This window comes from Caretta caretta, chromosome 6 (assembly GCF_965140235.1).
Source record: "Caretta caretta isolate rCarCar2 chromosome 6, rCarCar1.hap1, whole genome shotgun sequence".
NCBI lineage: Eukaryota > Metazoa > Chordata > Testudines > Cheloniidae > Caretta > Caretta caretta.
In genome coordinates, this window is record NC_134211.1 from 5,232,273 (window position 1) to 5,259,456 (window position 27,184).

At 43.7% G+C, this 27,184-nt stretch overlaps 1 protein-coding gene across 1 annotated transcript; it reads right to left on the reverse strand.

The window, feature by feature from the left end:
* Positions 1-1,404: 1,404 nt before the first annotated feature.
* LOC125637863 (up-regulator of cell proliferation-like) lies at positions 1,405-27,184 on the reverse strand. Its single transcript, XM_075129066.1, is given in 6 exon segments — positions 1,405-4,367; positions 5,568-5,639; positions 7,114-7,176; positions 8,435-8,736; positions 14,906-15,070; positions 27,129-27,184. Coding segments are annotated over 6 exon segments (3,348 nt in total). The 3' UTR covers positions 1,405-1,677.

A 27,184-nucleotide genomic window follows, 5' to 3' on the forward strand; every position in this document is an offset into this window, starting at 1 on the left:
TTTGAAAGGGGGAACAGTTGGAAAGAGAGGGGCCAGTCAGGAGAGCGTGGGTCAATTGGGGAGGGGAAGGGGGACAGCTGGGCAGGAGGAGTTGGGGAGGGGGTCAGTTAGGGAGGGAAGGGGGAATTTGGGGGGAGGATTTTGGGAGGGGGTCAGTGAAGAATCAGTTTGTGACCCCCCTGCCCCCATGGGCCCTGTCTGCAATGTGTTGCTGTGTTTGTACTGCACTGGGCCATGGAGCCGGTGCTGGGGGGTCTGCGGGTTGGGCCGGGGCAGCCCGGGGGAGGGACATGCCTTGTGGATCTGCCTCTATGTAAATCGCGAAAACATGGCACAGGGGCTGCTTAGCCCCGAGGCTGAGTGCCCCCGCCTGGTCAGGGGCGCAGAGTCGGGTCTGACTCATTAGTGAGGGAGCAGCATCCTCAGCCCAGCCCTCTGCTCCATGCTGCTGCTGCTGAGCTGCCAGGGTTTGAAGGGAGCAGCCTCCCAAATGCCCCCATGGGATAGCAGCTCCGTCCACCACAGATCCAGGAAGCAGGTACCAAGCCATCGTCCTTTGCTGCAGGAAGACACCACAAGGTAAGGTTGAAGGAGTGGGTGAGGGCAGATAACTGCATGGACCTGGAGGGTTACCCCATAGCTCTGGATAGTTCAGATAAACTGTCCATGCTTTGAATTGTATGAGGTTTCCTCGTCACTAGAGTCACGTGGAGTTTGGCAATTGTGAGGGTGGTTTATTATGGCATGCCATTAAATGGAGCGTGTGACTATGGCCGAGTTTGCCAAAGTGTATGGCACAACTCCCCGATGAGGGCATGGGGGTAAAGGACGAGTCCTGGGGGCACATACACACATCTCAACTGTTCCCTAGCGTTAGCTTTCATTTTTTAAAAAAGTAAGTCTAGCTGTTACAGTTGCAGAGAAACACATCAAAATGTGACTTGAAGGTAATTGATGACTCAGTGTTGTCTGTCTGTCTGAGTCTGCAGAGACCCTGAAATAAGAGGCTGGAGAGGTGTGACGTGCCCCTTTCCTTTCAGTGGGGACTGACTCAAATGCCAGTGATGCTGTTTTAAAAGTCAGCACTGGGAACTATTTTGCTGCTCAAAGCATGTAAGAAAGAAGAGGAAGTACATTATGAAGATCTAAAATATGGCTAGGCCTTTAACACTAGATGGCAGTATTAGTCGGGGAGGGGGGGGAGGTAGTGTTTGACTTCATTTTACTGAAGGGGGGGGCTCAGTTTTCAGAAGTTTAGGAAAGACTGGCACATGGTGAATCTTGTATGGCATTTTGCAGTGATAAGGCTGATTTAATATAGGGTGTTATATGGAGTCTGACAATTATTAATGAATTTGCATGTTTTTTTTTTAAATATTCTTTTGTAGTCATATGGGTTTGATTTTCAAACAGAGCCTCCAGTTCCACAGCTGAAATTTTGCATCCACAATAAATTGTGGCCCACAATTTTTCCCCACAAAATTGTCGGTACAATTAACTGAGGAAGCAAATTTGCACCTGCTAAACTGGAGGGTCAGTTGGAAAATCAGGTTAATAGTTACAGTTTATAAGAATCAGAAATACTTTTGGCCTTCTGGTGGGAAACAGACTGGCTTATCAGCCTCACACTGCATAGTGCATGTACACCAGTTCCCCTGCCTCTTGGAATCTCCTCATTTATAGCCTATTCTTGTCTGTGGTCTCTGAGTGCCTTCTGCACTGGTGAAGTTGGGGGTAGGGTAAACAGAAGCTGAAGATGAAGTTCTCATGTTTGACAGCATTCCACAGACTCTTCACCCATTCAGTAAACTGTGGAATGTCCCTGGGGGTTCTTTTAAGTGAATAGTTCCTTATGAATTCAAACAGATACCTCTTTAACTCATACACTTTTTCACTGTATCCCATATTTACCAGAGCCATGGGAGGGACTCCATGCCAAAGCCCAGGGATGTACCAATTGTTTTTTTCCAGATCATACTCCATGATATCAGAAAATTTTATTTCCATGTTTAGTTTTTCCATCTTTGCTGCAGCTTTGATCATTTCATTCAGCTGCTCCAGGAGGTGTTTCCTGTCCCTCATGTTTTGTTTATACGCAGACACATCACTGACGTTCTGATGCACAAACTGGCAGCTTGGCTTATGCCCTATTTTTTCCATTCTGAGAAAGGCATGGACCACAATTTGCAGAATATCTTTCATTTCAGTGGCATTCTCTATGGCCATGTTAACAATGGTTATGTCACTTAACCCAATCACCAGTGTGGCCAGCTCATTGTCATGTTGATAACTGTCCTCCAGCTTGGCCAATTCAGGGGCTTTCAAGCCTTCTGTGTCTATCACCAGGATGAAATCACAGCCCAGTTCCTTTTTTAAGATCTCTTTAACTTGAATGAGCAACATGAAGGCTCCTCGTGTACATCGGCCGCTGCTCACTGCAAACTGCAGGCCGAACATGGTGTTGAGGAGGGTGGATTTCCCAGTGCTCTGCACTCCCAGCACTGTTAGAACCAGCATTTTGGACCTTCCCCTCAGCTTGGCATGGAGCTGAGTCAGAACATCTGTTACCCACTGCAGTGGGATGTTGGAGGCATCTCCATCGATCAGCTCAATAGGAAACCCTTCCAGCAGCAGGTCAGCTGCTATGTCTGGGAGGTGGGTGAATTGCCTTCCACTTTTTAGAATTTTGCCTTCTTTAACCATGGAGCATTAAGCCTCATAAAACTGCCCCAACTCACGCATGAAATGCTCAACCCCTAAAGAAGTGGAAGAGATTAATTTATCTAGTTCTGCCAACTGTTTGGGGTCATCACCTAAAGACTTGCATTTCTCTTTGTATTCAGCCCGTAGTTTAGAAAGATTCCCCCTAGCAATGTGATCCAGCTGAAACTTCAGCCATTTCAGGAAATAATGTTTTTCTAATGGAAGTAGATGTTGTATTGCATCAATGAATTTAGTCAAACCATCAGTAAGGTCACATTTATTCTGTTGTTTACACAAATCCAACATCTTTTCTTTCAGCTGAGATTTATATTTCTCAGCAGGGATATCCCCCTGCCTTCTCATTCGGCACATTTCTTTTTCCACTTTAGCCAGGCTTTTCCATAAATCCCCTTGGAGTCTCAGCATTTCTTGTTTGTAATATGCCACATCCTTTATTTCTGTGGTGATTTCTTTAACGCAGTCACTCGCAGTCTGACATTCCACATGGTCTTCATCTATTTGGATTCCTAGTTCACGCGCTGTCCCAGCCATGTCTTCTATACCGATCCTCTTGGGAGAAGAGTTCATTATGCTTTGTATGGTGGACTGCAGCTTTTCCACAAATTTTGCTTTATTTGTGTTGCTGTCTTTCATCAGCATATATGAATTTTTCAGTTTCAGCACAGGGGCTAATTTGTTAAGGATTGCCAGAGTTTCACTGGATTTCCCAGTCTGGTGGTTGAGAATGAAGTAATATTTAGTTGTGGATTCTTTCAAAGATGATAACAGAGTGTACTCTCTTTCAGTGATGTTTTCAGCAAATATGAACACAGCTGAGGAGACCTCTGTTAAAAAGCTGAACTGCAGCCAGTGAGATTCAATGTCTCCACGTAGATTTGTAACTGCCACAGGTTCTGGGAAAAGATCCAAATTCTTCCTCCCACCAGGGAAAAACCAGGAAATTTCTACCAGCCCATCTGTGATTTCCCGAGGGATGTTCCCAGACTCCATGTCCCGATGGATAAAGAAATCGTGATACTGCTGTGAGGGGCTGAGAACCTCACTGAGGAGTTTGGACTTGGAGAAGCTGCAGCTCCCCATCCGTACAAAGGAAATGGTCGGCATTGACGTGAACACCAGGCTCTCCTCTTTGAACCCTCTGCTCTCTGCCAGGGAGTGCGGCCTCCACTTCCTCACAATGTCCCTCATGGCCCACAGCATTAGGGTGCACTTGGATGTGTTGAGGGCAGGTAGCAGCAGAGGGAGGGCAAACTGGCACATGGACATTTTGGACAGGATCTCCTGCTGTAGAAAACTGTCTGAGCAAAGCAGAACAGCACACAGAACATCAAGTAGATTCAAAGAGACTTTAGTGTCAGTGTCACTAACAAAGAAAATTTGTTCATTGATACCTTGTTCCTCCTCATCCACCCTGGTTCCTTGATCATGAAGTGCCCCACACCTAAGGCTTGTGCTTCTGGCTGTCCTATTCAAAGCCATGACCTTTCTCAGGAAATGCCATGGTAAATCTCTTAATTTCTGAGGAATCCAGTCCTTTAAACTTCCTGAGCTGATTTCCAGGATATCATTCATCCTGAGCTTTCTGCTTTCATACTTCTGTAATTTTAACTTGGAGAGAACTTCTCTGAATGCTTTTCTTCTCTCTGGAGAAAAGTGTTAAAATATGAACATAAATTTTCATAGCCAAAAATATAGGGCTGAACTATCTTATTTGCAAAGGCCACTTGTGCTACCTAGGTGGTGGAAAATGGCCCGAGAGAACCTGTGTGGAATTCCTCCTGAGTAGGAGAACTTTCAACTTGTGGAAAGTTGGCAGAAGTGGCTCTCCCTCCTGCCCCACCCAGATCCCTAGCACAGGGAGACATAAGTGGTGGACTAGATGACCTTCTGGGGTCCCTTCCAACCCTGATATTCTATGATTCTATGAGTGGAGCGGTACTATATCTGATTCCCCCCAAGCATGATTGTTACAGACCATGCATCAGTGGCATAAACTAGTGTAGGCCCCAGGCTGCTCTAACTTCCACAGGTTCTGGGATGCTGAGGATCAGGGAGATGTAACCTGCTCCCTGCACTGGCCACTCCTCACTACCTCTGAGTTGCAGTGGGATGCAGTGGAGAATCAGGGTCGTTGTGATTTCTGTGATATTGTTTGGCAATTGTTGATTGTGACACTAGGATAGTGATGTCAAGCTGTAATTAGAGTATGGCAATACATACAAGTGACAGATACATCAAGGAGCTACACTTCTCGTGCACTTCAATAATTAGATTGCTCTGTATTCTTAGTTTTCCCTCCGTGAATATGTTGCTGTTTTCAGTCAATGATGGACACTAGTGTAGGATTTTTGTAATCTTGCCCATGTTCCCAACCTTTCTTCGTTCTTCTCCCATAAACATGACTTATAGGGACATACAGACAACTGCAGCCTCACCTGAGGACAAATCCATGTCTTCCATGATACAATGTGCTCTCTTCTTTGGAGAGTCAGGGGTCATAATACCACTCACAAACCAGGCCTTCTCACAGCTCACTGCTATATGCAGCAGCCTTCGTGCCTTCTAGTCTGATAGTATGTACAGTGGGTTACTAACATATTTATCCTTTCTTGAGATTTATACAGTACCCATCACAGTGGTATCTGAGGATTCCTGGATCTGCTACATCATTAATCCTGGGGTTTTAAATTGAGATGTTCTAAACTACTAAGGATTGATGCTTAGTGTTTTTGTGTGGATTATATTAGCGAAAGTATCCAAAGCCATCATAAATCTAATAGTATTTTTAACTAATGAGATGCAATACTAATGACACATGGATGTGGGAAAATTATGAGGACTACCTTTGGGGAGGTCTTTTTGCTTCTGTTCTGGGTCTTGCTGAATAGCAACTTCTTGTTCCTGAATTAAAGAATCTAGGAAGAAATCCAAAGGAAAATATATTATCACCATTAATTACTAAGTCTCTATATTTACTAAGTAGTAGAAAAAACACCGCTGAATTCCCTAGGTGCAGAAGTTGTCAGTGTATCAAGGACCATCAGGCATGAAAAAAACAATTTCATCTGCACTTTAGTAGAAGGAAGTGATCTGAGGACTTGTACTTATCAGACCTTCCTTAGGGGAAAGGCTATCTGGGAATTCCCTCTTTTGTCGGACTTAAATTTGGCTGCATAAATCCTTGTTTTGTTTTGCTTACAGTAATTTGAAAGGCTTCTTTCAGACTCCTTTCTAAACTCTTAATTTTAATCTAACTTTGAGTTTTTGCTTTGATTGGACTCTGAGAACATTAGTCCAAAATTTGGACTGAAAAGGTCCGTGGATATTGGATCTATATCCAATTGTAATTCAGCTAGCTTGCCTCCTCTAACACTGACCTAATACTGTTATACTCAATTGTACAGAAACTGAACTTTAGGAAATAGTCTTGTAGAACCTGCAAAGAGGAGTTGACTGAAAATCTGAACATCCAGTGAGAAAGCATGCTGGGAAGAAAGATGGAAATCTAGTCATTTCTTCTAAAACTTCTTGTGCTACTACGAGAAAAAAATATGATCTTCACCGAAACATTTCACAGATTCAATGCTCAAATTAAACATGCAGCAATTAGTTGGCATTGTTAGAATAATCGCTGAAACTAAAAAATTCACATAGGCTGATGAAAGATAGCAGCACAAATAAAGCAAAATTTGTGGAAAAGCTGCAGTCCACGATACAAAGCATAATGAACTCAGATTCCCTACAAAGTATGGTCCTGAAGTGACAATCATAGTATTACCATATTGCTAATCATTTTGCTTTGAGTCACTACTCTCTCTCAGTGAAAATAACCAGAGAATGACTGTAGCTGTGAGGGAAATACTGCCCTCGCTTTCAAATTCTCAAGTGTTTCCTTTATTTAGCACTTTTTGAGTGGCACCTATGACCCTCCTTTCCCCCAAATTTAATGTGCCCTCACAGGGCAAAAAAGTCAATTTGTAAACCCATCTCTGCCTCTAAAACCTGTTCCATTGCTGCTGTGGCTGATAGACAGCTCCCCACTCAGCAATTGGCTAAATATATTTTCTCAATTATTGTATTTATGATTCGTATTGCAGTAGCACCTAGAAAAGGATAATTGGGGCCCCTGTCTATTAGCACAGTGATGGATCCAGCTCCCGCTGAAGTCAGTGGAAAGGCTTCTATAGATTTCAGTGGGATATGGATAAGGCCCTTAATGAAGCAGTGGCTGGACTATATTTGTCCTCCTGTGTTATAACATTCAGAGAATTATATCAATAAACAGTAATATCTAGTAAAATTGTCAAAACTAGTTCCGAAGCTAGTTGCCATTCACATTTACGGTAATGTGACACAGTAGCCAGCAGGAAGGGTTGTAAGAGGCAATACCTTTAGGAAGTTGTGGCGTTGTCTCTATTAGCTCTGGTGCTTGCAGGATGTCCGCTTTCTCCTCTGGAATAAAACAATTTGGCAAGGGAGCCAAGAGGAAAAATGCATTAAGTGAAATTCTGTTTTCTACAAGTTCTTAGACCACACTCCTCACAGAAGTATCTGAGCACCTTCCAGCAATGCATTAAGCAGCATGATGCACATCTGTCAATTGTTTGTTCTCTCAGCCTATCCCCAGAAGTGTGAGCAGGGGCGTGTTTTGTTTTGGATTTTTAAAAATAAATATGTTAGAGAGAGCAAGGCCAATGAAAGTGCCTTGTACTTTAGCCAGAAGCTGGTGAGGTTTGTGATGGTCCTTAGTTCCTCGGGGAGTTAATTCCACAGTCTTAGGTGAGTCCCTAAAAAAGCTCTGTTCCAGTTTAATTACCTCTGTCATTGAATAGAAAAATAAGGTCATTCTCTGCTTCCATTGTCAAAGAAATGAGATGGGGAGTTCTTTTACTCTGAGGATAACCTAGAAAAAGTGTGTAATGTGAGATGGACATAAGGGTCTGCAATTTGGCTAAATTCCCTTTAAAAAAACACTGAGATTGTCCTAAAGGCGCTCCCTGTTCTACTAAGAACAGAAATATTCAGAGACAAATTGATAAGAGGGACTGCTGGTGTTGGGTTATTTTGGTGTCGATATCAGAGTGCCTTCTGCCACTGATGCATAGGATTTGGTATAAGTCCTATTAACAGAGTCATGATGCATAAATAATCCGACAGTGAAGTGGGAAGATTGCACCTTTCTCTGCAAGGTGCAAAATACTGAAATACAGGGGATGAAGGCTGTGAGAGGTATGAGATCTATACACTCAGAAGCTCTCATAAAACTTTTAACAAGGTCTGAGCTGTGTATCTAGGATTGAGTTAAAACTGACTGAATGACAGAGATTATGATGGTCTTCTCAATTAATTCTCCATCAGAAGATAATGTTGTATATCGAATACATTATCTTTGGGCCTGTCTACACTATAGATATTTACTGAATCTGGATCCATCTTCTAAAATGGTTTATTCCATGCGCAATTCATATCTATATACTACAGGGGGTTAGTGTATGGTTCCTCACTGTGTGGGTTACCTAGCCGGTCTGCTTGTGAGCTGGGTTGAAAACAACGGACAGAGTGTAATCAGGACTTAACATTGTTCCTTTGCTGTATAGACATTTACATTACAATATATATTTCTTAATATAGATCTCTAACTGGAAATGTGGACATACTCAATTTTATGGCTATCATATTCTTCCCTTATGAAAAATAAAATACAACTCACCAGAACTTAAATATAAATCCTGATCTATACCTGGAAATACAATTTCTAAACACTCCAGAAATTGCTGGCAGGCTGATTCCCCCTTTTTCTGTATCAGAATCAACAATATTCTTATCTTCTTCTTGGGATCCTCTTCTGTTTTGTCCAAGGTATTGTATTCCTCCTCTGTGACAATGGATTGGGAGAGTAATTCATCCAAGATGAGTTCTAGGTCTTTTTGAAGAATTTCAATTAACTTTTTTCTTTTGTTGCGTATAATCTCTGAGGGTTTTTCATCAGCAGATTTTTCTAAATCACAAGTCCTAGGACAAAAAAAAGACTTTTTTTTTTTAAATCTAAAGAACAAGAAACAGGATTTGCAAAGCAGCTATAGTTAGCTTTAATGTACTTAGTCTTATAGCATTCCTGGAACATTCACAGGTAATCTGCAAGTTAAACAATTTGAGATGGAGAATAAACACATTTTCTCCTAAAACATTTGAGTTGAAAATTGTCACTTAGAATCTTAGAATCTGCAGCTTGGAGTCACTTGCTGGTCTGAAGTCTTCAAATCAAGATTTGAGGATTTCAGTAACTCAGCCAGAGGTTCTGGGTCTATTACAGGAAGGGGTGGGTGTGGTTCTATGGCCCGCGATGTGCAGGAGGTCAGACTAGATGATCATAATGGTCCCTTCGAGCCTTAAAAATCTATGAGTCTATTTAGAATCAGGCATTTTTACCATTTTTTTTTATACTTTTGCTCTGTGTAGGATGCTTACAAGTAATCAGCTAATTAATGATGAGTAGAAGGAGTAGCAGTCAATGAAAACTGATATATAAAATCATTTGGAGCCATCTACGTACTGTTCCAAAGAACGTAGCTGGGCTGCTTGTCAGTCAAAGATGTGCAGTTCTCAGGATGTGTCTTCACAGCACAGTTAGTTTAAATAATAATTTGCGTATTACCCCAACTAGACTCTTGTCCACAAACAAGAATCTCTAGCTGTAGTTAAGTGTAGATTAAACTCAGGTTAGCTACCTTGTGCCTGTGTGTGCATGCCGCTGAAGCTGCAGCTAATGATCCAGTGTTACCTCTCAGCAGCATCTAATCCAATCACTCTGCTACTCAAATCATTCTGTGTTACTCCAGTGTTGTTTTGAAGTGTGGTTGCTCTCACTAGAGCTAGGCTAGCTCAAGTGCAGTAACTTGAGTATACTAAGTCTAGCTAACTCTTGCAGTGAAGATAAAGGCCACAAAGAACTCTGCCATCAGAGATGGACAGCTGAGGGATGTGCAAAAACCAGTACCCTCCAAATATCACAGGTGGCATGGAGGGGAAGGTTGCTCCTGAGTAGCTCTGAGGAACATGGCTTCCACCTCCTGTGCTCCTCTGACAGCAGCCCTGGCTGGCAAATCACAGATGGTTTGCCAGTTGAAAGAACAAATCTCACAAACCACACATGGGTTGTCAGAGCTGGACTTGCAGCAGGAATGGTGAGGGTATTTGGGTGAGACTTGGGGAAGGGGATGCTTTACAACTAGTCACTATGTACTCTTTATGTCTCCGGTTTTATATTTTTTTCCTGATTTTTCAAATGTAAAAAAAATAATTCAAAACAGTTAAGGTTGATAAAGACAAACAACACCCACATCAAAACCACAAAAGCAATGAAATATTGAGTAAAACCATACAAATGGATCACCAGCAAGTATTATCTGGACCACAGCTGGAGAACCACTGCAGCAGTGAATTTAAATGTTCAGACATAACATGTCATCCTCGAGACATCTAGATAGACTTATGTGTAGTGCTGGGGAGGAGCCGGTGGTCATGGTACATGTAGGTACCAATGACATAGGGAAGGATAGGAGAGAGGTCCTGAAGGCCAAATTTAGGTTGCTAGGTAAGAGATTGAAGTCATAAGAATGGCCATACTGAGTCAGACCAAAGGTCCATCCAGCCCAGTATCCTGTCTACCGACAGTGGCCAATGCCAGGTGCCCCAGAGGGAGTGAACCTAACCGGTTCCTAATAAATCTAAACCCCTGCTCTCTACACCATCATCTCATCCACGCATTGAGACCCTGCAGCTCTGCCTGCCTACCTGGCCCTGAGCATGGAACAAGCAGCATTTCTGAGAATGCCACCCTAGAGGTCCTGGATTTCAGTCTCTTTCCTAGCAGCCTAAATTTGGCCTCCAGGACGTCTCTCCTACCCTTCCCTATGTCATTGGTACCTACATGTACCACGACCACCGGCTCCTCCCCAGCACAACACATAAGTCTATCTAGATGCCTCGAGAGATCCGCAACCTTCGCACCAGGCAGGCAAGTCACCATACGGTTCTCCCGGTCATCACAAACCCAGCTATTTATGTTTCTAATGATCAAATCTCCCATTACTAACGCCTGCCTTTTCCTAATGACTGCAATTCCCTCCCCTGGAGAGGTAACCTCAGTGCAAGAGGCTACCCCAACATCATCTGGAAGGAGGGTCCCAACTATGGGAAGGTTTCCCTCTGTTCCTGTTGCCTGCTCTCCTTCTCTGGGCCTTCCATCCTACTTAACAGCGCTGGGGCTGTCTGATCGGAGGTGGGACAAATCTACAGTGTCCTTGAAAGCCTCCTCAACATACCTCTCTGCCTCCCTTAGCTCCTCCAGTTCTGTCACCCTGGCCTCCAAAGCCCGTACGTGGTCTCTGAGGGCCAGGAGCTCCTTGCACCAAATGCACACATATGCCACCCACCCACAGGGCAGGTAATCATACATGCTGCACTGAGCGCAATAAACTGGATAGCCCCCAATCTGCTGCTGGGCTTCTGCCTGCAGTCTCTCCTACAACTACCTAGGTTAATGATAGGGTTTTTGTTTAAAACAAGAAGTTTTGATTAAAGTTTAGTTTAAAGGTTTTAAAGAATGGCAAGTGTACCTCGCCCCCTTCCCACTCCCCTTCCAAACTCCCTCTCGAAACTCCCTGTTAGCAGTCCCTGTTTGCAAAGCTCAAGTCCAGGACCTCCATGTTAGCATTCTCTGAGATGCTTCTAGTTCCATGTGCAGGGCCAGTTAGATAGGCAGAGCTGCAAGGTCTCAGTGTGTGGATGAGACAATGGTGTAGGGAGGAGGGGTTTAGATTTATTAGGAACTGGGGAAACTTTTGGGAAAGGGGGAACCTATACAGGAAGGATGGGCTCCACCTAAACCAAAATGGAACCAGATTGCTGGCACTTAAATTTAAAAAGGTCATAGAGCAGTTTTTAAACTCAGGGCTGGTGGAAGGCCGAGAAGTGTGGAGGAGCATGTGGTTTGGACATCCCTTAGGGGAGGAACTATTAATAGAGAAGATCTATTAATTGAGAATCTCTGTGTCCTCTTAAGGACGAGAGGATGGAAAATGATAAAATACAGGCAGGATCTGATCAGAAACAGTCAAATGAAAAAGAGTCCCATTTAATTATATTGTGTAATGGTGGACAGCTCAAAGGAGACAAGTTTTTAAAGTGCTTATATACCAGTGTTAGAAGTCTAAATAATAAAATGGGTAAATGAGGATATTGATATAATAGGCATCACAGAGACTTGGTGGAATGAGGATAATCAATAGGATACAGTAACACTAGGGTACAAAATATATTGGAAGGACAGAACAGGTCGTGCTGGTGGGGGAGTGGCACTATATGTGAAAGAGTAGAATCAAATGAAGTAAAACCCATAAATGAATCAAACTGTGCCATAGAATCTCTATGGATAGAAATTCCATGCTCTCATAATAAGTATATAGTGGTAGGGATATATTACCGACCATCTGACCAGGATGGTGATAGTGACTGTGAATTGCTCAGGGAGATTAGAGAGGCTATTAAAATAAAAAAAACTCCATAATAATGGGGGACTTCAATTATCCCTATATTGACTGGGTACATGTCACCTCAGGACGGGATGCAGAGATAAAGTTTCTTGACACCTTAAATGACTGCTTCTTGGAGCAGCTGGTCCTGGAACCCACAAGAGGAGAGGAAATTCTTGATTTAGTCCTAAGTGGAGCACAGGATCTGGTCCAAGAGGTGAATATAGCTGGACCGCTTGGTAATAGTGACCACAATATAATTAAATTTAATATCCCTGTGGCAGAAAAAACACCACAGCAGCCCAACAGTGTAGTATTTAATTTCAGAAAGGGGAACTACACAAAAATGAGGAAGTTAGTTAAACAGAAATTAAAGGGTACTGTGCCAAAAGTGAAATCTCTGCAAGCTGCATGGAAACCTTTTAAAGACATCATCGTAGAGGTTCAACTTGAAGGTATACCCCAAATTAAAAAACATAGTAAGAGAACCAAAAAAGAGCCACCTTGGCTAAACAACAAAGTAAAAGAAGCAGTGAGAGGCAAAAGGCATCCTTTAAAAAGTGGAAGTTAAATCCTAGTGAGGAAAATGGAAAGAAGCATAAACACTGGCAAATGAAGGGTAAAAATAAAATTAGGGAGGCCAAAAAAGAATTTGAGAAACAGTTAGCCAACCAGTGGGGCCACTGGACGATCGAGATGCTAAAGGAGCACTGAAGGACGATAAGGCAGTTGCGGAGAAACTAAATGAATTCTTTGCATTGGTCTTCATGGCTGAGGATGTGAGGGAGATTCCCAAACCTGAGCCATTCTTTTTAGGTGACAGATCTGAGGAACTGTCCCAGATTGAGGTATCATTAGAGGAGGTTTTGGAACAAATTGATAAATTAAACAGCAATAAGTCACCAGGACCAGATGGTATTCACCCAACAGTTCTGAAGGAACTCAAATGTGAAATTTCAGAACTACTAACTGTAGTCTGTAACCTATCATTTAAATCAGCTTCTGTACCAGATGACTGGAGGATAGCTAATGTGATGCCAATTTTTAAAAAGGGCTCCAGAGGTGATCCCTGCAATTGCAGGCCTGTAAGCCTGAGTTCAGTACCGGGTAAACTGGTTGAAACTATAATAAAGAAAAATACTGTCAGATATATAGATGAACATAATTTGTTGGGGAAGAGTCAACATGGTTTTAGTAAAGGGAAATCATGCCTCACCAATCTACTAGAATTCTTTGAGGGGGTCAACAATCATGTGGGCAAAGGGGATCCAGTGGATATAGTGTACTTAGATTTTCGGAAATCCTTTGACATGGTCACTCATCAAAGGCTCTTAAGCAAAGTAAGCTGCCACAGGATAAGAGGGAAGGTGCTCTCATGGATTGGTAACTGGTTAAAAGATAGGAAACAAAGGGTAGGTATAAATGGTCAGTTTTCAGAATGGAAAGAGGTAAATAGTGGTGTCCCGCAGGGGCCTGTACTATTCAACATATTCGTAAATGATCTGGAAAAAGGGATAAATGGTGAGGTGGCAAAATTTGCAAATGATACAAAATTACTAAAGATAGTCAAGACCCAGGCAGACTGCGAAGCGCTACAAAAGGATCTCTCAAAACTGGGTGACTGGGTAACAAAATGGTAGATGAAATTTAATGTTGATAAACGCAAAGTAATGCACATTGGAAAGCATAATCCCAACTATACCTATAAAATGACGGGTTCTAAATTAGCTGTTACCACTCAAGGAAGAGATCTTGGAGTCACTGTGGATAGTTCTCTGAAAACATCCACTCAATGTGCAGCGGCAGTCAAAAAAGGAAACAGAATGTTGGGAATCATTAAGAAAGGGACAGATAACAGGACAGAAATATCATGTTGCCTCTATATAAATCCATGGTACACCCACAGCTTGAATACTGCGTGCAGATGTGGTCGCCCCATCTCAAAAATATATATTGGAATTGGAAAAGATTCAGAAAAAGGCAACAAAAATGATTAGGGGTATGGAACAACTTCCCTATGAGGAGAGCTTAATAAGACTGGGACTTTTCAGCTTGGAAAAGAGACGGCTAAGGGGAGATATGATTGAGGTCTATAAAATCAGGACTGGTATAGAGAAAGTAGACAAGGAAGTGTTGTTTACTACTTCTCATAACACGAGAACTAGGGGTCACCAAAGGAAATGAATAGGCAGCAGGTTTAAAACAAATAAAAGGAAGTATTTCTTCACACAATGCACAGTCAACCTGTGGAACTCCTTGCCAGAGTATGTTGTGAAGGCCAGGATCATAACAGCGTTCAAAAAAGAACTAGATAAATTCATGGGAGGATAGGTCCATCAATGGCGATTAGCCAGGATGGCAGGGATGGTGTCCCTAGCCTCTGTTTGCCAGAGGCTGGGAATGAATGAAAGGGGATGGATCACTTGATGATTCCCTGTTCTGTTCATTCCCTCTGGGGCACCTGGAACTGGCCACTGTCAGTAGACAGGATCTTTGGTCTGACCCAGTGTGGCCATTCTTATGTTCATTCATGTACATATATAATGCAAAATTTTGTTATAGTTGGGAAATATGCTGTCTCTCTCTCAGTGTTATGGCTATTACCTTTTTTTTTAATGAAAAATAAAATAGAAAGAGACTTGACTTACCATGGCCAGAAGGTTGTAAATTCTGATTGGTGCCAGGAAAGAGGATTTCTAAACACTCCAGAAATTGCTGGCAGGTTGACTCCCCTTTTTTCTGTATGTGAATTAACAACTTCCTGATTTTGATCACGATGTCCTCTTTTTGATTGAAGCTGTTGTACTCCTCCTCTGTGATGATGGACAGGGCAAGTAACTCATCCGCGATGTTATCAGGGTCTCTTTGAGTAAGTTGTATCAGCTCTTTGCGTTTGGTGCATAGAATCCTGTATTTGTCACCAGTGGCCATTATCACTGAATCACAGGATCCGCAGTGATTTGCTTTTAAAAGACAGAAGACACAGGATTTGTGAAGCTGCTAGAGACCGCTTCAGTTTAGCGAGTAACGCTCTAGGAAAGTGCCTTGTCCGTGATCATGAGATTGGCCATTTAAACAATTTGAGAGACGGACCCACCAGCCTCCCCTATTTCCTGTTGAAAGTGGAATGGTTCTGTAATAATACTGGAAATTAGCCATAGCAATTCACTGGGTTCATGCAAACTGGCTGTTAGTTCCCGTGCGGTTGAGAGAGGGCCAACTCCAATAATGCTGCCAAAATTGAACTGCAGTTCTGGATCACTCACACCTTCCTGGCCCGCTGTTTCAAAGCTCCTCCTTTTACCTGTCTTTTCCTTCCCAGGACAGGAAATGAGGGGTTAGCTGTTTTGCTAGTTAGATACCAGCATGTCTATTGTAGTAATTACCAGGATTCTTGTCTCTAATATTTTGGACCCTGAGGAGGTAAATATGAAAGGCAGGGATTAGATTAGCAGCAATCCCATTTGTAAGTAGAGTGAAATACCCTCCTGGCATATTTATTGTTGACATTTCTATTAAATTCATGCACGTCCTTATCTGACTTGGTGCCAACATCCCATCTTTATTAACTCATGCCTCACCTCAGGTAAACTCCCAGCTGAAGTCTAAGCAAGGGCTGAGTAAAAGTAAGGTGCGCAGGATTGGCCCAGAGATTTGTATGCTAAGAAGTTTCCAGATTTTATTGTACCTCAAAAGGGCACTTACCTTCCGCTCTCTGTCCCAGTCTAGGGAGATCCTGTCTAATGATAAGATGTTTGCTCGGGCTTATATAAGGGATAACATGAGACTTAGGGCATGTCTACACTTACCTCCAGAGCGATCGATCCAGCGGGGGTCGATTTATCCCGTCTAGTGAGGACGCGATAAATCGACCGCCGAGCGCTCTCCCGTCAACTCCAGTACTTCACCGGAGCGAGAAACCTAGGCGGAGTCGACGGGGGAGCATCAGCAGTCGACCTACTGTAGCGAAGACACCGTGGTAAGTAACTCGAAGTACATCGACTTCAACTATGCTATTTTCGTAGCTGAAGTTGCATAACTTAGACTGACTTAGCTCACTCCCCCCCACCCCAGTGTAGACCAGGCCTTAAAGAGGCATAGGCACCGACTTCCCCTCTGCCCCGTGGGTGCTTGAGCCCCCCCTCCCATGGCCCAGCCCCTGCACCACCCTCGCCCCGCCCCAATTCCACCCCCTTCCCCAAAGTCCCCACCCCGCTCTGCCAGGTAATTTTCTTTGTAATTGAATAAACTTGTTTATTTTCAATCTTAACTAATCCAGTGCTGTGTCTAAACTGAACTGTTTAATAACTCCAATTAAAGTAGCAAATTGTGGAATATTTGTCTTCTTACAAAAGCAATGGACATATTATATCTCTGATGTGTTCTGAAAAGTCCAGCCCTGTCCTGGAACAATGTTTTTTGGGGAAAGTCAGGGCTGGGGAGAGTGTGGACTCACTTTAGCAGTTGTTAACTAAGGCTGGTGGAGACCCATGGAAGCCAATGGTATTGCAGGAAGGCTCCTGGCTCTGAAGTGTTGGAACAGAGTTGTCTAATACATAGACTTAGGATACGTGCTTGTTGCAGGCATTCCAGGCAGCGAGCCCCAGTAGCAAGGCAGTGTAAGGCACTCAGGGTTACAGGATCAGAGATGGCTGTTCTTCACTGGTCTGGACTGCACTTCAGAATTTCAGATACAATTATCACACTACTTATTGACTGCCTATCAGGCCCCACGGGTCTTGAACCTGGGTCCATGGAGGGCTCCACATTGTGATGCTACACCTCATAGTCTTCATAGAAATATTGTTATGATATGAATATGGCATAACTAAGATGTTTTATGCAAGATGGGTGATGTGAGGTATCATTGGAAAGGGTATGATTTACTGAATGTGGTTATCCAATTTGTATGCATGTATCATTTCTATATCTGAAGTTAGGAATATTTACTATGTAACAATTCCAACTGTGTGTGTACTTGAGGAACGCCCACCAGACAGTAGGCAATCAGCCTGGATGGGCCATTAAGAAGAACAATAAGACTTTGAAGATGCTGAGCTCCCACCTGCCTCGATTTCCTTCCTGTGGACATTACAAATAAACCTTGTCTCATGGATGCTTTGACATTGCAAGGTCATGTGATCATGTCACCTTGTACAGGAAACCATCTTGAGCTGGTACTTTTCCACTGAAGGGGGTGGGGGGAATCAAACAGGGAAACAAAAAATTCCCACTATATGTCAATTCTATTTAAGACCGGAGAGTGAGTTAATCAGGGTTGCCAGTTCTTCACTGTATCCCCACCCAGGATGATTGCTGTAAACACCTAAGACTGTTCTGGGGACAGAGGACTCAGACCTAATCTGAGACAGGGGTCTTGCCTGTGAAGAGAAATACCTGGAACTCTAAGTTGCAGAAACTCTGCAACCTGCCTAATACAACATTTGGGATGAAAACTACTATTTGTAACCAGTTTCTTTAGTGAATTAAGCTTAGGGTGCATGTTTTGCTCAGTGATCTACTTTGTTCTGTTTGCTATCCCTTATCACTTAAAATTAATCCTTTGTAGTTAGTAAACTTGTTTTGTTTTCTAAAACCCAGTTTGTGCAATTTACTATGGGCGAGGGGGGCAAAGAGCTGTGCATATCTTCCTCCACACTGAGGGAGGGGGCAATTTTCACACAGCAGCACTGAGTAAGGGGAATCCAGGCTGGTGGGATAGGCACATCAGTGGGACCCCAACACATCCGGTGGCACCATGAAAGGGGGAGTCCAACCCATCACACACACACCCCCCACTCCTCAATTAGCAGCTGGGATTGGGGTTTATTTGAGGCGGAACTTGAGCACAAGCCCCGCCCCTACACTGTAACTGGTAGAGCAGCAAGACTCCTGATTGGGCTGCAGCCCCTATTTAAGCCAGAGGAGGAAAGAGGAAGCTGTCTGTACAACTGGGCTTCATACAGCTGGCTTAGTGTTTGCCTGTTCCTGCCTTCTGATCCTGACCTCCTGGTACTCTGATTAGCCCTGAATATTAACTGCCTGCTGGTTTGTCTCTTAATCCTGATTCCTGGTAATTGGTTTCTGGCCTGTGCCTGACGCTAACCCTAGGCTAGGCTATCCGTGCCTTGGCCCTGACGTTGCTAGAGGGACAGTGAGAGTAAAAAAAAAAAGACAGTGCAGCAGGCTCTTTGGCCAGATTGTTCCCTCTCAAGGGAAAACTCCCTTGGGGCCCCCTTCACAGAAGACTAGGGAAGAGTGTGTGGAGTCTGTGCCCTACACTGTGTCCAGGTCTCCTGTCCTTGCAGGTCCCAGGCAATGGGGCTACCGTAAACCAGTGCTGTTAGAGAATCTCCCACAGGGAACTGTCCTGGAAATCTCACTGTAAAGGGAGGTCCCCACTGTGTGGGGTAAAGGCTGGGGCTGTTTGCTCAGATTTACGTAGGGGGATGATAAGCGTTCTGCTGCCTTGCCCCTTGGCTTCCCGTGCCCATCTCCTGATGGGAGCGGGGACAAGGCTGCTGAGGCAGCTGTTCCGTTTCTAAGTGGGAATGGGGAGATCTGCGTGCAGAGGGTCCCTTCCTTGAGCAATCCACCTCCCTGTGTCTCTGTAGATTTCAGTTATGAATGATGGAATTTCACCCCCCCTGTTAAGCCCTGTCCTCATTTTTTAGGATAGCTGACGTTGTATTAAAATCAAAGGGGATGTGAGATGGCTCCTGTGAAAGTTAATGCTGCTTCAGGCTGTGTTCACTTTGGGGGTGGATTTACTGCTGGTTGTCAAAGGTGGGGGAGCTGCAATTCCCGACCCCACCTCTTTGGGGTTCAGAGATGATTTTGCAAAGGTGGCTCACCGCAGAATGTCCCCATAAAGGAAATGGTAACATGTGTCGCAGAGTCTCCTCTGCACCCAGATCCCAGAGGAGCATTCCCACGCCACCACCAAGCCCCTCCTGAGAACTCAGGATTTGGCCCACAGATTTGTATTTTAAGTTTTCAAATCTTTTTAAATAGCTAATAGTACTTACTCTTTTTTTGTTGGAAGCTAAAGTGATCACAGCTCCGAAAGGGGTGTCTGTTCAGCTTGGTTTGCCTTGTGCCGTAAAAATAAAGAGTCAATAGGAATCTGAAAGTAAAACCATTTCAGGAAAGCTGGGTCACAGCCTTTCCGTTGCGATTATCAGAAACCACACAGCTGCAGAGTGTCAGCAAACAAAACCCACATCCTAACTGGCACTTGGCTGATGCCCAGGACCATGAGTGTGCCCAGCTTAGGGTGCAAATTATTTGAGCTCAGTTTCATGGCACAGCCAGAGTCCAGTGCAGTGTCAGGCTGTCTTTCATCTCAAAGCAGTGCAGGTAGAAGAGTGCAGCCACTTCCTGCTTTCCCACCATTCAGTCTGTCCTACCAGACAGCCAGGTAATCCTTACCCAGCTGCTTCCCCTGTGACTGTCCTCCTGCTGTCAGCCTCATTCAAGAGTGGTGGGGAGGGCCCCCATTCCTGTGATGGGGCCCAAATTCAGGTGGATGAGTCCAAAATCAGGGGCCCAGCATGCTCGTTTATGGGGATAGGGCTGCTATCAAGGGGACAGGCTCCCTCCCTGTCAGGGAGGAAGAGGCCTCTTATTTGGGTGACTGGAGTCAATCACGTGAGAGAGCATGAGCACTACTAGGGTGGCATCCTAATGGTGGGCCATTCACATCTCTGTCATAACAATACAGGTCAATGAGATTTTATTGGGATGCCAAGCTACAGAAATGTTACCAATGTGTCAGAAAAAGACAGATCCCTCGTGTGTCTGTCCAAGGGGGCACTACGTGCCCAGGATAGGATTACATATGGGGTTGGACCATCTGTGTCCATTTGTCGTTTCTCTGTCCCTGAGTTCATGGCAGGTTTTTCCGTAGTGTTCTGCCATCTCCCTCCTTTCCCACAGGGCCAGGCAAAAAATTTTCTCTGTTACTTTTCGATGAACTGTCCTTTAGGTTTTCTGATAATTTGAGGAAATGTTTTCCTGCACTCCCTCCTATTTTGGACACTGGAGCAGAAAGTGTCTCCTGTCTCAGTCTCTCTCTTCTGTCACACTGGATGCACAGTCTGGACTTAGACTGCTTTATGCCTCCTAATTCTGACTTCTAGTTTGTGGTCACTGATTCTGTAATTGGAGACAATCTGCCTTAGTTCTGCACATGTCACTGTAGTGAAGTAGCTGCTCAGGGAACCAGTCTCTGCAGGGTTCTGTAGCAGTCTAGCTTGTTGCTATTTTTTATTTATTTTTCCAGTGACTGATGTGTTGGAGTTTTAGTTGCTGGTCTAGCATTTTGAGCACATCTTGGTTTTGGTCATTCTTTTCTGACTGTTGATTTAACAGAGAATTAATTCTGCTCCGTAGCTGGTGGTGCTGAAGTTTCCATGCATAGAATTGCCGGTGGAGGATTTCTATGAGGGTTTTATTGTAGTCAGTGCAATCAGTTCTTAAATTTGGGGCCCAGATTTCACTCCCATGTAGCAGAATGGATTGGATGTTGCTCTCAAATAGTTTTAGCAGTAGTTTTATCGAGGAGCTATATCTATTTATAGAGTAGAAAACCTGTAGAGAGCTTTCTCTTGCAGTGTTTTGATAGACAATCTGAAACTTCCTGATGTGTTTATTACGAGGTCCTGTATGTATAATGCAGGGTATATTCAATCTCCATGTCTTTCTAATACCATGTTACTATATTTTGATTGTTTTGGGACTTTACCTGGAATGTCATTATTTTTGGTTTTTTCATGTTCACCTGGAATACAACAGTGTGTTTTTTGTTTTATGTTTATGTTTAGGATTCACCCAGACCTAGATCCAGTCAAGTCATTCCCGTTCCACCCAGCCTATCCCCGGGTCACTTATGCTTTTAAAGTACCAGCTTGCTCACAGATTCACTTTTAATTGTGCCTTAAGTCGCTCACTACATATTTAGATGGTGATGATTCTCATTAGGGAGGTGGCAGCTTTTCTTCTGCAAACTTACAGAGATAGGATGATGTGATGTACTGCACAGAATTCACTCAGCCTTCTTCTACTGAGATTGCTTACACTTCTCGCTTTGTCTCATGGATTAGAACAGGGGCAGGGGATGGGACTCTTGGGGAATGGAGTCTAGTGGTTAGAGCAGTGTTGACTGGGAGTCAGGGCTCGTGGGTTCTATTTCCAGTTCTGGGTGGGAAGTAATACCTAGTGACGACAGCAGGAGGAAGTAGGAGTCAGAACTCCTGGTTGTATTCCTGACTCTGGGAAAGGAGTGGGGTCTAGTGGTTAGAGCAGGCTGGCCGGGAGTTCGGCCTGGTGGGTCCTATTCCCAGCTTTGAGAGGGAATTTAGAACAGTTGTGGAGAATGGGAGTCATGACTCCTGGGTTCTATTTTTGGCTCTGGGAGGGGAGTGGGGTCTAGTTGCTAGCCAATGGATAACTAGAAGTTCAAATTCCTTGGTCCTAATCCTGGTTCTGCCACTGACTTGTTTGACTGTGGGCACCACTGACACTGTTCTCTCACTTTTTATTTTAGTCTCTCCAAGATGATTTCTGGGAATCACAATTGCTGGCAGAAATCAGGGGAAGCCCCTGGCACTGATTCAGGTTGGGGTTACACTACAAACACCTGCGCTGCTGTAGTGCTTTGGATGAAGATGCTTTAAGCTGTCGGGAGAGAGCTCTCCTGTCTGCTTAGTAACTCCACCTCTGCGAGAGGCGGTAGCTATGCCATCGGGAGAAGCTCTCCTGCCAACCTAACAATGTCTATGTGGAAGTGGGGCATTGAAGTTGGTATAACTATGTTGCTCAGGGGTGTGGATTTTTCACACCCCTGGGGGACATAGTTTATACAGAAGCAAGTGTAATTTAGAGCTGGCCCAAGACGGTAGTGAAGCAAAGGCAATTAAATTGTAAATGAGGAAAGGGTCCTTCCCTGTCCTGACTCCTTCTCTTTTTCTTTCTCTTTCTCATTCAGAAGCAGTGTGTGTATGTGGGTGGGGGCATGTTTTCAAGGCTCATTTCCAACTAATTACAACTTGAAAGTTAATTACCAGATTTACTTGAGACTCTTCATAATATCCAAGCTTTACTCAGAGGAAAAACCAGATTTGTAAAGGTGTTTAGGCATCAAATGGATTTTTCAGAATCAACCGGTCAGCTCACACTCATTGAAATGACAGACTTATAGGTGCCTTGGTACTTTTGAAAATCCTTCTAGGGTCTGGATTCACTCAGCTAAGGTGGCAACATCCTTACACCCTGTTCCCTGCATTTCCCCTACGTGTGAAGGGCTGCGTGTCCCCCAGATGGTGGGCCCAACAGTTTCTCCTCCTGCGTATGTTGGGCCCTCAGCTGCACATTATCTCCTCCCCGTATTGAGTGTTTTGGCCCTGTTTGATCCCAGCCCCCGTCTTCCCAACTGCATTCTGAATGGAGCCCTGTTCCTTCAATGCAATTGACAGCAGAGGAGATGTCAAAGGGGAAGCTGTGGTAAGAACTCTCTCTCTTGGAGAACTTACCTCCCAAAAGTTATGAGGGAAGCAGAAAGCAACTGCACCCTTCGCCTGCCAGCCAGACTCCATGATGTGAAAACAATGAGGAGTCCTTGTGGCACCTTAGAGACTAACAAATTTATTTGGGCACAAGCTTTCGGCCATGTCAAGGTTCCTTCCCCACTCTGAACTCTAGGGTACAGATGTGGGGACCTGCATGAAAAGCCCCCTAAGCTTATTTTTACCAGCTTAGGTTAAAACTTCCCCAAGATACAAACTATTTTACCTTTTGTCCCTGGACCTTATTGCTGCCACCACCAAGCGTCCAACAAAAATAACAGGGAAAGAGACCACTTGGAAAGTCTTTCCCACAGAAATCCCCCCAAGCCCTACACCCCCTTTCCTGGGGAAGGCTTGATTAAAAATCCTCACCAATTTGCATAGGTGAACACAGACCCAAACCCTTGGATCTTAAGAACAATGAAAAAGCAATCTGGTTCTTAAAAGAAGAATTTTAATTAAAGAAAAAGTTAAAGAATCACCTCTGTAAAATCAGGATGGTAAATACCTTACAGGGTAATCAGATTCAAAACATAGAGAATCCCTCTAGGCAAAACCTTAAGTTACAAAAAGACACAAAAACAGGAATTTACATTCCATTCAGCACAGCCTATTTTACCAGCCATTTACCAAAAGGAAATCTAATGCATTTCTAGCTAGATTACTTACTAACTTAACAGAAGTTCTGAAGAGCGTTCCTGACCTGGTCCCGGCAAAAGCATCACACAGACAGACAGACCCTTTGTTCCCCCGCCCCTCCAGCTTTGAAAATATCTTTTCTCCTCATTGGTCATTTTGGTCAGGTGCCAGCAAGGTTATCCTAGCTTCTTATCCCTTTACAGGTGAAAGGGTTTTGCCTCTGGCCAGGAGGGATTTTATAGTTCTGTATACAGAAAGGTGGTTACCTTTCTCTTTATATTTATGACAAGTGTAGACTCACAGACTCAGTGGAATGCCTTACATGAATAAAATTCAGGAATATGTGCAAGTTTGAAGAACTGGGGCCTTAGACAGTAGTAGGATCCGTGGATTTCCATTATACCTGGGAACAATAACATGGGTAGGAGGAGCGCACAGTTTGCATCGCACTCTTCAGTTACTGGGTGTCAGTTTCCCCCACTGAAATACACATTCCATGTTTTTAAATCATTGGCTGCCAGGCAGTACACAGGATGCACAAACATTCATTGAGGAAATAGTTCAAAAATGGAACTTCCAAATGTATCCCTTCTGGACACTACAGCCATGCTGACTAAATCCTGTAGCTTCTTGTTCTTTAGCTGCTGAAAAATTACCACACATATACTTCTGATGATTAGACTAAAAGCGTGTAGCCAGGGGTGAATATTTCTGAGAAAATTAACAATAGTGAACATATTTTTAGAAACATGTATTTATAATGATAAGAAAATATTCTCTGAATAGATTTACCTTTTAACCTGTCTTTATAGAGATAAGAACAATAATAGTCTATTATGATTAGTGGGTTGGGATCAAACTGCCTGTAAACCTGTTTCATCATATGTCAATATCCTCAATGCACCTCTTTCCTCACCCCGTGTCACAGTAGTGATTGCCAAATCTTATAATCGTTAATTGTATTTAGCTCATGTCACACATTCCAGTTTGTAAAATTATGTGGATGGCTTCACTTTCATTCACAGCACCCTGCCAATGTAAAAGGTAGAGAACGTCTAGTGTGATCAGCAGATATGTATGTGTGTTATGTTTTCTGTGGCGAAAGATCACCAAGATGTGTGTGTATACATATTCATACACAGACCACACATACACACATGTCATTTATTTCTTTATCCACTCTTTGGTTTTGGCCAAATAGCATGCCAGTCAGTCGGCATTCAGACAAATATTACAAATAAAATGATTATTGAACTTCAAAGTCAGCTTGGTTAATGTGCAGTTCTACAGAAGGTACCAAGGAAGAAGGACTTGACTTCTTTCATCAAATGTATCCAAGCAAAGAACAATAGGTCATTAAGGGCTTGATCCTGCATGGATCTTGCCTCAGTCCAGCAGAACATTTAAGCAGCTGCATTATCTTTTCATAAAATCATAGAAATGTAGGGCCTGAAGAAGTCATCTAGTCCATCCCCTACTGCTTCTAAACCTTTCATCATTTTTATGGCTCTCCTGTGGATTGTCTCCAATCTATCTCCATCTTTCCTCCTGTAGTGGAGCACCCAGAATTTTAAGCATGTTGATTTCAATGGGGCTTCTTACAGTCTTAAAATTGCTTAAAGTAAAGCATGTGCTTATATGTTTCTTTGGACTGGGGGGAGCATGCCCAGTACCTTACTGGTTTGAGCTTGTATTGTGGGTGAGCTGAGAAGTTGGGAAATATCTGTAGATTGTAGCAGTGCTGTTAAGTGGAAATACAGAGAAACTGGAGGGATTTGACAGCTTTATATGGCAAAGTGTATGGATGCAGATGCTTAAGGGATACTAAACATCATGCTTCAGGGCTTAAACGAATCTCTAATTATTAGAGATCAGGGCGAGATGGGGGGAAGGGCTGATGATTCCACATCTGCCTATTGAAGGTTATTAAACCTTCTTTTGAAACCTCTGATACTAGCCACTATCAGAGACAAGACACTGCACTAGATGGAGCTCAGGTCCCATCCAATCTGACAATTTCTGGGTGTTTATTCAGTGTTTCATAAAAAGACAAGTGAATCCAAATGCCCCTGCAGACCAAATTCCTTCTAAAGAGAGACTCTAAACCAGAGGCCAGACATTCTACATAATGCTCCGTAAAGCATCTGAGCTGATCATGTCACTGAAAGCCCATTTGATTCACGGAAATGGTTTATTTTCATTGGACTCAGCCGTTGTAGACACTGTAGAACATCACTCCTGTGCTGAGCAGGGACAAAGTGTGAATGAACATGCATTCCAACATGCCGTGCTCATCACAACCAAACCTCCACACTGCAGTCAGAGACAGAGCTGCACTGCACACTGCACTCAGAGTTTCGACATGTGTACTCAGGGAAATGACCTCTAGGTTTAGAAGACTCCCCAGTGAGAATGCTCAATCATCACTCCCCACATATTTAATCTTTGCCTCATTGAAGTCTATGGCAAAATTTGCATTGGTTTCAATGGCCCAGGATTTCATCCTTGGTGTAATATCCCCTTCAATTTAGCGGACAGCTGCATTGGGCAGTATCTGTGCTTGGGCTGAGTTTCTCATGGTAGAGAATGGTGCACTAATCCACTCAGAAAGTCACCCAAGGTATGGACTACGAGAGAGAAGTTATGTGAAAGACTAAGAACAATCTCCTTTCTGTTCCCACATCTTCTGATGTCCTCACCAGAGAGCAGTGCCCCTTCAAGACTATAATTTTATCCTGAAAGAAAAATATGGCTGCATTTCAGATTCAAAGAATCAACAAGTTGACTTGTGCAAATTTCTGCCTTGGACAAGGTAACCTGAAAAGAGCTATTTCCTGATGTAACTAACAAAGGGAGATGGTTCTATTGTAATGATAATAATGTTCACTCCTACCTTCTGAGAGAGGTTGTCTTCCTTGCTATGCCAAACATAAACATACTTCCATCCTATACTTTGAAATCATCATTTTGGGAGAGGATCCCTGTAGCACTTTGGAGCTCTGATCATCAAGACAAGCACGGACAGACTCATTAAAAATGACCGTATTTCTCTTGGGGATACGGGATAATCACATGCAGATGCATTATCTTGAAAAGTTGTGCAAAAGTTTTTGCCACTGCGGGGATATGGGCTCTGTGGCTGATGTAGAAACCCATCCCCTGCCTCCCTGACCCAGCGCCTGTCACACGAGGCAGGTTGGAGCAATCCAGGGGAACATCAAGGTATGGCCAGCCTGCATTCTTTTGTGGCAACACTGTGCTGGTGTAATGGTCCTGAGTAGGTTTAACATCATTCTCATCATTGATTGCCAAGGGGCTGTAACAGTGTGGCGGAGAGCATGACTTGGTCCCCGGCATGCAGCATCCCTGCTCCAGCAATGGTACCTGCCATGTTCCATCCTCTTTGCCAGCCCAGGGTGCTACTTGCAATGTACGATGCTGGTTTTCCAATTCATTTGAACTCTGGGAGCATGACCTTGTGCCTGTGTAACTTTGCAGCCCAATTACATGTGACTTATGGATGGTTCTGAACAGCTGCCTTCCAACCAGGTTGGAGTCTAGAACTTGAAACACCAGGAAAGCTGGTGGGTGCACAAATTCAGGGTGCCCCTTTGGCCCTGTTGTAAAGCAGTTTCCTCCCAAACCCCACTCCTCCCCTGCTCATGACCTCTTCCCAAGCATCTCCTTGTGGCCCGAGTCTATCTGCAGCACCCTGCCATCCAT